Source organism: Cupressus sempervirens, chromosome 3, assembly GCF_028749045.1.
Source record: "Cupressus sempervirens isolate cs-2001-9-10 chromosome 3, ASM2874904v1, whole genome shotgun sequence".
Classification (NCBI taxonomy): Eukaryota; Viridiplantae; Streptophyta; class Pinopsida; order Cupressales; family Cupressaceae; genus Cupressus; species Cupressus sempervirens.
The window spans coordinates 293512570-293526178 of NC_143120.1; the positions used below are offsets into that span (position 1 = coordinate 293512570).

At 30.8% G+C, this 13609-nt stretch overlaps 1 protein-coding gene across 1 annotated transcript; it reads right to left on the bottom strand.

The window, feature by feature from the left end:
* Positions 1-4877: 4877 nt before the first annotated feature.
* On the bottom strand, positions 4878-6402 carry LOC149566120 (transcription termination factor MTERF8, chloroplastic-like). The gene has a single exon (XM_089819552.1). It carries the CDS (start codon positions 6267-6269, stop codon positions 5121-5123), a length of 1149 nt encoding a protein of 382 aa, XP_089675678.1. The 5' UTR covers positions 6270-6402; the 3' UTR covers positions 4878-5120.
* Between the last annotated feature and the right edge of the window lie 7207 nt (positions 6403-13609).

Sequence of the window (13609 nt, forward strand, 5' to 3'; positions counted from 1 at the left end):
ATGGAAGAAATAATTATTTCAAGAAGATGAGGTCTGAGGTTGACTCTTGATGAAAATGAAGAATGTTCAAGAAATTTGAAGATAAATAAAAATTCAATTACAAGATCAACGACTAGAGAAATTCATAGAATATCTAATGAATAAGATTTTCTATTTTTAGAGTGAGCCCAAAGTTCAAGGTAAATAGGTATTAATCGAGCACCTAGATTCAATGAATCTAAGCTTAATGAACATCTATAATTACAATTAACTAGCAAAATCAAAGGATGAATTTTTTTGTCAAGGCCAAAAGTTTTCTATTTAAGGGATGAGCATGATGTTCATTACTATTGATCATTGTTGATTAATTTAGAGGCCAAAAGAAGGAAAGAAGAAGGTGGAAGGGGAACCGGGTGAGCTACATTGTGAAGATCAAGCGAGAGGAAGTGTTAAGTGAGTGTGTGGATCAACCAAGGAAGAGTGAAACAGAAATATGAACAAGCAAGGTATTGTTAAACCTAACAAATCACATCACTCTTGCATTTTAATCATTATAACAGATAAATCCTTTAACTAGGTGAACCTAACAGTCTTGTGAAATCCTATATAGTAGCATTCAATAGTGATGTTTAGTTTGTCCTTTAAAGCAGGTCACTCTTTAGAAATATCAAGGAGTGATAAGGTCTAGATGATCTTTGGTGAAAACCCTCTAACAAGGTCACACATAATGATGTGGATATAACCTTTTATAGGTTAGGCTCCTAACAGAATTCACTTCAGAAGAGTGAAAATATTTGGGTTGCCAATCCCAGGTGGTTTTTCCCTTTAAAATGTTTCCACATTAAAAATACTTGTGTCAAAATGTGTGAGTGCTTTTGTGTTGCAAGTTGATTTTCAAGTTTTATGTGTATTGTTGTGACTCTATATATAAACTGGAAGATAACTCTGATACTCAATATATTGAGGAGCAGTGAAGTATATTAAGTTATCAATTCGATGCAAAGATAAAATCATTTTGTATTATGATGTTTAATGTTGTTACTGAGTGAATAATATGAAAGATTAAATTGTTGAGTTGGTATAAAAGTCAAAATTTTGCCATTTTCCCTTCAAAACCCTAGGTAATGACAGTTGTAGGACTAGTATAACTTCAAATCAATGCATCTCACTAACTATTGCACTTCAAACCTTCAAACCAACTACATTTACAAGGTAAGACATGGATAAATCTGATCATGTTCAATTCAAGGTCCTCCCAATCCAAACCAGTCTATACAACACCATAAACAAAGAGAAAAATAGTAAAAACACACTCACAAAATTGCAAGAACAGTTTATTTATTCATTTCAACTTCAATAATCTTGTTAATTGATCATGGAGACATTTTAATCCCTTCTTGACCAAGCACAACCAACTCCAACAATATTCCAACCATTGGACAACAATTTTGAAAAGTTTTAAGTGTTAAGCAACATTTTTGCAATTCAACTTTTGCACTTTTTGTTGCAAAATTGTGATTTTTCGCACTTGTCACATTAAGTGACTCAAACACCTACTAACCTACCAACATTTTTGCAATTCAACTTTTGCACTTTTTGTTGCAAAATTGTGATTTTTCGCACTTGTCACATTAAGTGACTCAAATACCTACTAACCTACCTTAGTAGCCTATAATTGCATTAAAACATCAAACTCGTACCTAACCAATTAAGTTGGCCATTATTCAACCCCTAAGCCTAAGGCATTCTATTAGGCCTTTAGGTCTTAGTGGCCTTAAAATTAGGTCCTTTCATTACAAGTGCTTAAAGTCTTATTTCCAAACATGGCAAAAACATATCAAGCACTCTAGGATCTACATGAATCAACTCATGCCCAACCTACGTTTGCAAAACCTCATTTTTGGCCCAAGGGGGTGATTATTAACCTATGATTTTTGTCTATTATTTCACTTTCTTTAGTGTAAAATTGAATTCACTATAAAAATAAGATTAACTTCTTTGATTTTCTCCTTAGAGTGTTCTAACTAGAAGGATCGCATCAACAACCAAGCCAAGAGTACCAAAGTTACATAGTAAGCTAAGTGTTTTGACGACATATACGTCTAGTTTCTTTAAAGGGGGAACATCACACTGTTGGGTTGAGCTCACTTAGGAATGAAGAGGAAAAATGTGCTAGAGAAAAATACTATCTGTATTTGAAAGCTATTTTTATCACAGTTCATTGGTTGGCTCTGACATATTTTACTGTGCCTTAATGAAATGTTAGTAGTATTGTCCTTGAAAATATTGATTTAGACACGAATTTGTTGATCAATGTCCTTAATGGCACCCATACACAAATATAGGACATCTAAATCCCCCAAAACCAAAGCCAAAGAAAGATCATGCTCTTATTTCAAACCATCATAATATTCAAACCCTATTTGCATGTTGTGTGGGGAGGAACGAAGTGGAGCTAAGATCAAGAACCAATCATGCAAATGTTATGACTTGCTGCCCTAACAAGAACTAGTGATCCATCTTCTACATATTTATTCATACTAGCGTGGTAAAATGTTGGGAGAGACAATGTGGTTAGGCAACATTGAGGAGAGGCAAAGTTTCACTAAGTGAGAGGGAATAATAATTTGGTCTATATAATTAGATACCAATACATTTTTATTTTTATTAAACAAAAGGTGAATACCCATACATATAAATATATATTAAAAGGAGGTACATAGGGAATAGACAAAGCTTTCAAAATATATTTTTACTATATGGTTTTCATTTATATATCCAAATCAATATTATATTTCAAAGGAAGCAAACCAATGTTTTTTCCTAAATTTTGATGTTTGTCCAACAAAAATATTTACTTTTGAAAAGATTGTATGGTATCTAAAAGTTAGAAAATAATTATTAAAACTAAAAATATTATATATTAGATCTTAAGAAGATTGCCTTGAGACATACAAACTTGTGTCATGACAACTTTGTATGTATGTATCTTGAATCAATATTTGTTTATTTATTAAATACAAGGCAACCAAAATTGAAAAATTTCACACAAGGCAATTTGCATTACATTTTTATAATGAAGGGCTTTTAATAGAAGTTTCTTATCCATTATCATGGTTTTATCATATATATATATATTCATTTGAACCTCTTTGACCTTGTTGAACTCCATTAGTATATTGCACTTGAAACATTTTTTGCTTCGAGACTTGATTTTATTAAACATTTAAGTATAAGCTAAACTATTTATTGTGCACAAATAATAACCTATATTATTTGTTTGAGTCATCTCCTTCATGGAAAAATATTTATATGTAAATTGCATATAAATGACATGTATCTTAGATGTATTGTTTTTATTATTTGTTATTTGATTCATAAATGTCCTTATGTCTATCATTCATAACAATTACATTACATGTTCTAAAACTATTAGTATAAGAGGGAATTGAAAAATATAGTATTTCTAGGAGGTCATGAAAAAGATTATCACACCCATTCCCATAAATTATGTTGTAATCTATGAGATCTTATACTTAAATATTGAAGACACCAAATAATTTCCTTGTATAACCTTCATTAGAAGAACATGGTAATGTGGACATTTAATATAGGTTTCCATTGCCTACTTTTTGGATCTAAATGGATCATTCAAATCAACAATTAGACAAGCATCATTGACATTTTGAATACAATACAAAACTATGAGCATTTAAATCTTATATGTACATTTTAAATAATATCTCATCTTTAAAATATTTGTTCATAAAGTATTTCTTATACTTTTGATATTATAAACTAGCGTTTTTCCTTATCTTAGAAACTATGACCGAAATCATAAAATATCTAGAGCACTATTAGGCAGTAAAAAAAACCTAAGCCAAAAGTGAAGTATGCTAAAAATGGATCTAAAAGAACTAAGAACAAAGCTTAATAATAATTGTTCAAAAATTAGACTACCAATAGAACAACCTTCTTCAAAAGACAAGTTGGTATGACACTAAAGAAATTTGCTACATTTAATATGACACTAAAGAAATCTGCTACATTTAATAAGTCCTACCAAGTTTGACATATTTTGCTAAAAGTATTATTGAGGTTAAAATTTAAATAGACAATTTTAGAAAAGGAAAAATTACTAAAATTAGTCATCTATTAGCTCTAGTTGATCCATCAAGTTGACAACAATTCATTCTTTATCTCGAATTGATCGTCAAGTTCATCTCTGAGAGAATTTTCATTGCTTATCTCTCATTGATCATCACCTAGATCCAATGAGTGCTAAGTGTTTCATTTATTCTCATGAGAGATGGACTCACGTGAATCGCTACTTATCATGAAAATACCTCCTACTTATCATCTCATTGATCCATCATCAAGTTTCAAGGAATTTCTATTTGTTATCTAAGTGATAAATTGATAGATGATTCAAACCTTTGATACAAAACACGTATAATTGATTTTAGAGGCACTCATACTCACTCATTTCAAATTGTGAAAAATGTGAAAAACATAAATAACTAATACTATTTATATAATTTTCTAAAATTGTTTGTACAAATACTTTTGATCATCTAACTACTTGAATCCTGGAAATTAAAATTCCTAGCTGCTAACTTCTGTAGTAAACAATTTTTACAGTTGTAATTTTCTTTTTATAATTTGCATTTTTTTAAAACAAAAAATATATAATACTGTGATACCCACGCAATGATTACGAAAAAAATCATAATCAGACATTGATTAGTATTATAATATAAACAGAGCATCTGTAAGATCAAATAAATCGTACCAAAGATTTGTCAAAATGTAAAATGAGCATAAGATCAATGGTGCTGCAATAGTCCTGCATATTAGACATGGCATGAAAGTGAAGTAGCTAAGAAAAACAACGGGGATTCAAAATGCATCTGTATCTTCAACATATTAAAAACTTACAAATAACTTAGCATTCAATGAAAGCAATCCCTATGGTCATGTTAGAAACCTGAGAACTTATAAGCATACCTGGAATGAAAAGCAATTACAATCCGAAAGCAGGGTCAGTAATTCGTGCATCAGGGAAACAAATGAAGCAAGGTGTTCTAGGGAAGAACAGGGTCAGAAACATCAAATGCTAAGAAACTTAAAATCTCTTCATCTCAAACCTTTTTTGAGACATTAACAATGGCATTTTCATAAACAGTTTGCAGAGTAGCTGATTCAGGGTGCCCTCGTATGATCCGGGCAATAAACTTGGCCTTTGGCAATCTCAAACTGCTAAAAAGTCGTGTAGGATTTATCTTCTCCCCTGCGTTCAGTACTGTCATATTTTGGCAAACTAAAAACCTGGGCCTCATTACCTTATCCAAACTCATTGTAAACATGACCGGATGCTTTACCAGAAAGTCTACAGAGAGTTCCATGTGGTTAAGTATAAAGTCCATCTTTTTGTTGATGTTTTCCTCGGACAATTCGAGGACTTTAGGGAAAGCCCTAACTACTTGCAGGACTTCTTCAGGCGAAAGGCTGAATCGCTGGAGATTGTGAATCCTAGCCTCTAACACTTCAATGCGGCACAACGCCACTGCGCTCACAACGCGTTTGTACATATTACTTTCCTTGGGAATGTCAATCCTGCGAATGAGATCAAGTTGCCCAGACGAGAGAGAAGTGCGCATCATAACCCAGGGATTTATCAAAAAAAACATGGTGAGCTCTGTTCCATGGAATCCAAAATCATCCCAAAAGACAACCGAGGTTTTCAAGGTTTCCTGCAGGCTCCTGTTGTAAATATGGCGGCTATTCCTAATTACTCTGATCAGCAAATCCTGTGTGGGGAAAATAGTCTTGAGAAGCTCAAGGTTGGAGCGAAGGAACTCCAGCTTAGCCGTCAAGATCCGCGGCAACCAGGTTGCAATTTTGGTTAGGTTTTCGCCCCCCACGCCAAATTCTTTTAGGAGTTGAAGCTTTGGCTCCAGCAGTCTGTCCGCACTTCTCAGCAAAAGCGAGGGCTGAGATCTGATCATGCTTGCGATTTGATGTTCACTGCAACCGGATCTTTTGAGTACGAACACGACCTCTTCAACATTAACCAGGGTTTTGAGTCGCCCAAGCGAAGGTATCTTTTTCACCATTTTTGCAGCGTCGGCTGAAGAAATGTTAAATCTGGCGGTAACGAAGTGCATAAAGAGATTTTGTGAAGCGGCATTACTGCTGTCTGCGAGAATTGAGAAATTAGAGCAAAAACGGGTTAGGGTTTTGAAAAACAAGCTGCGCGGCACAGGTAAGAATAGTAGTTTGGTGCCCATAACGCAGATGCGACAGAGCGAGCGAGCTAGGGTTTGGGTTTCCTAACTAGCTGAAAAGAACGAATTAGGGTTCCAATGACTACATATACCTCGACGGTAAGCATAGAAAGAAAAACAAGTAGAAGTAGAGATTAACTAGGATATTTGGAATTTTGGAAGGTCAATCAGGATTTGTACTCTCATCAAGTAAATAAGAGTTTTTCTCTCATTTACAATCTTTCTAGAAGATATAAAAGAGTTGATAAATATTGTTTGTTTCAGAGTTTTCATATAGAAACAAGAGCTCGTTGCAACCAGCAGTCCCTCACTTTGACATCATAACATCAATTGTAGAGTTACTCTTGAAAAAATTGAAAAGAGATTAGAAGATTCATTTCTTAATAATTTTTTCACGAAATGAAAACAAATTAGAAACAATTTGAAGTAAAATTATATATATTACATTTTGACTTTTGAAAATAATTTGTTAGTCCTTGTCTTTTTAAGGCAGGGATTAATGTTTTCGGTGAACCCATTTTAGTCCCTAATTTATTTCTTTGTGACTTGGACAATGTCATAGTATAATGTTTGGAGACGAAATATTTAAAAAAAGAATTATGATGTAGCTATTCCTATTTTATGATTGGACTAAATAGAAATTAGTGGGGTTTTCAGGCCTTTTCAAATTTTAAAATTGAAATAAATTTCCTCCGTAGGTATTAAAAGACATTGATTGTTGCCATTACTAAAGGATAGAGACGGATTTATGGCATGTCAGAAAGCATGAAACAATGATTAATTTAAGGCCACCGACTGTAGGATATAGTGTATATATTTTTTCGTTGTAAGAAATGGCAGTTTAAGCTTTGTGAGATATTTGGATTTTCCAAAACTTTCGTTTTGCTGAAGACTGTATTTTCCCTCTGCATTGAAAGCCGATACGCGAGTTATGCGAAGAGAGAACAACAGTAAGAAATCTGCAACTGAAGTTTTAGAGATCTTTTCATTTTTTTACCATTTTGCAAAATTGATGTTTGAAAAATCTTTCAGTTTTCGAAAATTGCTTTCTCAGTTTTAAATTTTTTTTCATTTTTTAAGATTATAAAGTAGGTGTTAAAGATGGGGAGTGAATGGGTTAATTCAGAGGCATTTTTTCCCTTGCATTTACTATTCTCTATGTCTCAATGGATTCGCTCCAAGCCAGGACGTTTTTTGGTGTCTTGATTGTATTCAACGCCGAGGAAATGAAACCTACATAAACTTCAATATTTCCAATTACAAAAAATGCCAGAAACCAACATTTCCTCAGTCCTCGATCTGATAACTCTTTCGAAAAGTTTGGGTTTTAAAACTTAAAAGTTTTACAATAAAACTCCTATGTATAACTTCAAGCAAAACAGGAAAAACGACCCAAAATTTTGGCTTGCATTCGGCAAGCCTCTTTTTATATCAAGCTGCCTCAAACTGGTTTTATTTTTTTCCAAATAACAATAAACAAAGTTTCCTTTATTCCATTCATATTTTATAATTTTTCTACTATAAACATTATCTGTTGTGACTGTCTTCTTTACAGTTTTTGAATAAAAAGTGTAATATGAACAGATTTCTGTAATTTAGTATTGTCATTTTGATTTTGATTTTGATTTTGATGTTAATGTATTTATTTTAGAAATAGCATACTGCTTGTTTAAATAAGTTCTTTTCATTGCATCTCATAAACTGTTTTTGCTACAATGAAACAAAAGGCAGGGACTTAGGCTCTACCAGAGCCCTTGTTATATTAGAAATTATAATATTACTTGTACTTTTAATTCCAAAGTGTTAAAAATGGCATTCATAGAATATGAATGTAAAAATATTGGTTAAAATAAGTTTACATTCATACATGTTTAGTCACAAATTAGAATATTTTTTAATATAAAAATATTTAATAAAATATTTAAACAAAATATATAGTGTTGAATGATATATATTAATTAATATCATATTATTAGTTGAACTTGTGCAATTAGCAGAAGTTCCAAAACAATAAAGAAATAAAACTTTTCAAACCCAACAAATAAAAAGTAAAATCAATTCAATTATCTTTTACAAATCAAATCCTATACAAAACAAATAAAAAATCACCCCATAAATAATTTGTTGCTTAAACTATAGTAATTGACAAAGGTGCGCCATGAAAGCAAATGAAAAAAAAAAAAAGCACACTTTTTATTGTGGCCAAGGAAGTCATGAGTAAACGTTATCAAAGCAATAAATTACCAAACAATTACTTTTCCGTAATAAAAAAAGGCATAGCAGTGCATTATTTTTTATCAATGCTGATGTGGGGAGTCAGTGTAATTAATGTATGGTTGTCTTTTCACTTTTTAAAATATTTTTTGGTAGTGGAAAATAGAATTAAACCTCAGGAAAATAACCCTGATCCAATTAGAAAAATTTCTTTTGTTTTGATAAATGAAATTAAAAATATATAATCTAAAAACCTTAGGATATGATGTTTCTTGGAAAATAAAGAAATAGGTAGGGGGGTCAAACAAAAACATTAGTTCTCTGCCTTCTATAAGGCAGGGACTAAAAAGTGGTGTTTGTTTGACTATATTAAGGTATATTGCTACTATAGTGTGTACTTTCTTCAAGAAAGTAGATGAGAATGTAGACTAGAGTACTATTGAGAAAATCACGTTATAAGAATAAGTTAAATTAGTGAAATTCATTTCTACGTATTAGAACTACACAACAATGGCATATGGAATCTACAAGATTTTGGTGTGGTGCAATTTCTAGATGTTTTCTATGGTGTTGAGGGTTTGCAACTTATCTTCTCGAATTGGATGTACAAACAATGTCATTTTCTTCAAAGGGTAAGCATTAGAATATAGTCTAGTTTTCTCTTGAACAAGCAATTAGTGTTATGAGAAGCTTCGAAGAATTGGTAAACTTTTGATTGTTTTTTTTTAAGGAAATGTGATAGGGTGCATCTTTATCTTATTGCCTAGAGTATGTTATATAACAAGGGTATAAAATAAGTTGAATACTATACTAGCATTAATGCTTGACTTTAATCTATAATTGTGTGATGAATACTAATTCTTCATTGATCATGTTATTTTTTATTTACTTGTAACTTATGCATTTGAGTTTTAAAAAAATTAAACTTGTGCATCTCATAAGAACATAAAATTATTCTAGAATTTGAATTTAAAGTTTTGAACCTTCTAACTTACGATTGTAGGAGATTTCATTGTCAAATAGCCTATAAATTTCAACTCAACTTTTCTTATGTAGGTCCAAGGTACCAAGGGCTATTAGGTGGACATGTGTGTATGAAGTCCAACATGCATTCTATCTAATTGCATAAACAATTTATTAGAATGTTGCTGAACCAAAATCTTGGTTAAAAGTCCTCTATATGCAAATGTTTAATCATTGAACACTTTGAATTTTGAATATTCTATTATTCAAAGTGTGGAATTTAGAAATAGTAAACTAAGTTAAGATAGTAAATTTTTTTGGAATGTAACATATTTATCTCTTATGGCTGATTAAATAGTTTTCCTACATAGTTAAGTTTTCAGATAGCTTAAGCATCACAAGCTCAGGCTTGATTCCTAGGCTAAAAGTGTTAAATAGTCAAAGTTAGTCTCAATGTCTTCCTTTTCATCTTAATAAACAAATCCAATTGATTTTGAAATTGTTATAGTTAAACATGTTTTTCATGAATGCCATATTGTATGTTATCATTTATTATTTAGGCTTCTCTTTACAATTTGGCTTAAGTCATGTGACAAGGAATGCCAAACTTTAGAAACTGCGATCAAAGATCTTGGTTTTATTTGATTAATTAGATCATCCATGTTAACCATGGAACAATACTTTACAAAATTGTAAAGTTGTAAAAAGGAAAGTAATTTACATTTCCTCCCTTGCATAGAAATGTTCATTAAAGTCAAGATGAAGAATCAAATGGTAAAAAGTGAACTTTGGATCAGGATCATCATAAGCAGATGTAAAGCCAAATTCCATAGCTTTTGTCAACATACTTCATGTCTCCTAAAATGAAGAGCTTTAAAACAAGGTGTGGAAATCCATCTATGCATAATGGAAGAAATTATGTCTCTATGCATATGACTTTGGTATTTATGGGGGAAAAATGTTTCAATTGAACTAAAGCATTTGTGCTTGTACTAGTAGTCGAGGCCACTATAGTTATCCTTGATCAACCATCCAAAATCTAAAACATTATAGGATTTTCATACATATAGCTCACAGAATAGAATATTGTAGAAGTTCAATCATGCAAGGATTGTGTGACATTCAATCCTCTATTGACATATCTTATACTAAAAGTAATAGTGAGACCATTTTTTCTATTTGATAGATAATTTCAAAACCTTTTTCTTTGTTCATCATTATCATCACCACCATCATTTATTTCATCCACAAGTTACAAAAACTCAGTGCACACTGTAGTTAACAAAATTTGACTATAAAAATGGTCAGAAGAAACTAGTTTTTGAGCAACCAATTTTATCAAGCATTGTATGATATACAATTTTTGGGAATAATACATGAAGAGCTTTATAAATTGCATAGCTAGATGGCCATTCTTAAACATCATAGACCAAGGATCAAGTTAAGCTTGGAAAAATTAAGTCAACTTTGTCTATTTAATACTTTTAGTCTAGGAATCAAGTCTTAGTGTGTGCTATTTGAGTCATCCAATTCAAGACATAGACAATTCCATCTCTTTTTCAACCCAACTCAAGACTCTCTCCAAGAAATTATGTTGTGATTTGTTCTAGTCAATTATTTGTTGAGTGGCTAGTGTTGGATGCCTAGTGGGTGAGTACTATTTTCTATTATTGGGAACAACATCATTCGAGTTCCATGTAGGAAGAAATGAGATTATCAAAGGTGTGGACTAACACATTACCATTCTTTTTTTAAATTCTTATCTTTCATTGGATGAAGATTTGTTTTTCAATATTTTTTAATTGGAAATGGCTGAAAACACTAGACAAATTTTAAAAAAATGTGCAAATTTTTGATTTAAAAAGTTATATTGATTCATATTGAATGATAAGTGTTTTATTTTCCATACTAGCACTAGCTACTAGACTAATTAAGTTGATGTGAGAGAGATGTAGATCTCTATAAAGAGTAAGGCAAATAATGTTCTAAATTAATCTAATGGTTAATGAATTAAAATTTAATTAATAAAAAATTGAAATGTAGTGATTATAATATTTTTATTAAATTAATTAGTAATTATAATAAATAGAACATTCTAGATGATACATATGCAATGGTTAGGAAGAAGAGGGATAGATAGAAGAGTGGGGAGGATGAAGAGAATGAGTTCAATATATAGAAAGAGGGAGAGTGAGATATAAATATAGAAAAAGAGAACCAAAGATAAAAAGAGAAAGGAAGTGATATTTTTGTCTCTATCCCCTTCTCTCTCTATATTTTTAAAAATGAATGAAAATTGTTTTTGTCTCCCTCTCCATCTATATGTTTTAAAATAGATTCAAATTATCAGTTGGGTTTGGATTCTTTTGTATATCTAGCTCATTTCTATTTTTTGATTTAAAACTTATGTTTTCAAATTAGGTTTAGTTATATTTTTTTGTAGTTTTAGATTTAGATTGTTGAAGATTTCCTTGCCTTGAAAAAGTAATTCTAAGATTTTACTTACCCAAAAATAATAATAAGCTTTTTGTTTAGTGATCAAATAAAAAATTATTAAAATTTATATTTTCCTCAAATAAAATTGTTACATCTATATTAAATAATATTCATTTTTAACTATCAATGATACATAAAATATAGAAAATAAATGTGAATATAATATGGCATTAAATAAATTATCTTATGTTTAATTACATTAATAATAATATAATATATATAATAATAAATATAATTATAATAGGTAAGAATGTACATCATAATGGTAAATTGTGAGCCTCTCATCTAGGAGGTCTTGTGTTCAAGTCTATTCGAACTTGACACATAATAATAATTAATCTAAACAAATGATAGTAAATAAAAATAATCTCTAGGCTTCAACCCATTACCCTTCAAATACACACACACACACACACACACACACACACACACACACACACACACACACACACACACACACACACACACACACACACACACATAATATAAACTAAATATTAGTTAAATTATTTTTAAAATTGTATTTTTTTTTTTTGCAAATTCATTATAAAAGAGGCACAATACAATTTTGGGTGATAGTTGACGCACCTTCTCGAGAGTTAAGTATTCATAGACAATGGAGGTTGCATGCCTAGATCATATATACATTACAAAAAGGAAGACTTAATCATGATTCCAAGTAGATACATTTATACATCTAGATACATGCTACAAAAATGTCAACATAAGATATATTGTCAAAAATAAACTTCAACATCAATATGTGCACTAGTTGTATGTATTTTTAGGTCTCACAAATGTTACAAGCCTTCCAAATCCTTTTCATCACCTACGATGCCAACCCAAATGTCATTGCATCCACTTTAAGTAAGTTTTCTCCAAGACATGTGCATTGTATGGGTGTGCTACAAGCTCTACAACTGATATCTCACAAAAAGGTGTTGTTTATACTAATTTTTTAGCCATCCTTTTGTTTTCAAATAACATTAAATAATAAACTAATATCAAGGCTACAACACATTACTTATAAAGGATATATATCCACAAAAGAATACCCAAAAAATGGTTGATCTGATCAAACAAGCCCTTGTTCTTGCTTTCTTCAATAAACCCAAACATGCTACAACAAATCCAGTTTTGATACCATGAAGGATTTGATAAGAACAAATCCGTAGATCCCATAGAAAACTTGCATGCAAGAACTAATCACAGAGAAGAAAAGGACAACAGAAGGCAAGAGTTTGGCTCTAAAATATGCAAGGATACATTATCAAACAAAAAAGAATGAGAGAAATATACAATGAATCAATCCTTATAGAAGGAGATCATAAAACCTGAAACCCTAAGAGGTAAATGAAATTTAATAATTAATATTTAGTTATTAAATGGGAATGCATGTGCATAAAGTAAAATCTTAAGTAAGGAGTAAAGATAATTTAATGAATGAAATGAAATTAATCATTTACTCTAACAATGCATACATACATACATACATACATACATATGTACATATATAAATATATGTGTGTGTGTATGTATATGTATGTATATATAAATGTATATGTATATACACATATATGTATACACATATGTGTGTGTATACATATACATACATACATACATACATATATATATATATATATATGTATATGTATATGTGTGTGTGTATA

Excerpts from the sequence above, each read along its gene's own strand:
- LOC149566120 (XM_089819552.1), bottom strand. The coding sequence starts at position 6,269 with ATGGGCACCAAACTACTATTCTTACCTGTGCCGCGCAGCTTGTTTTTC.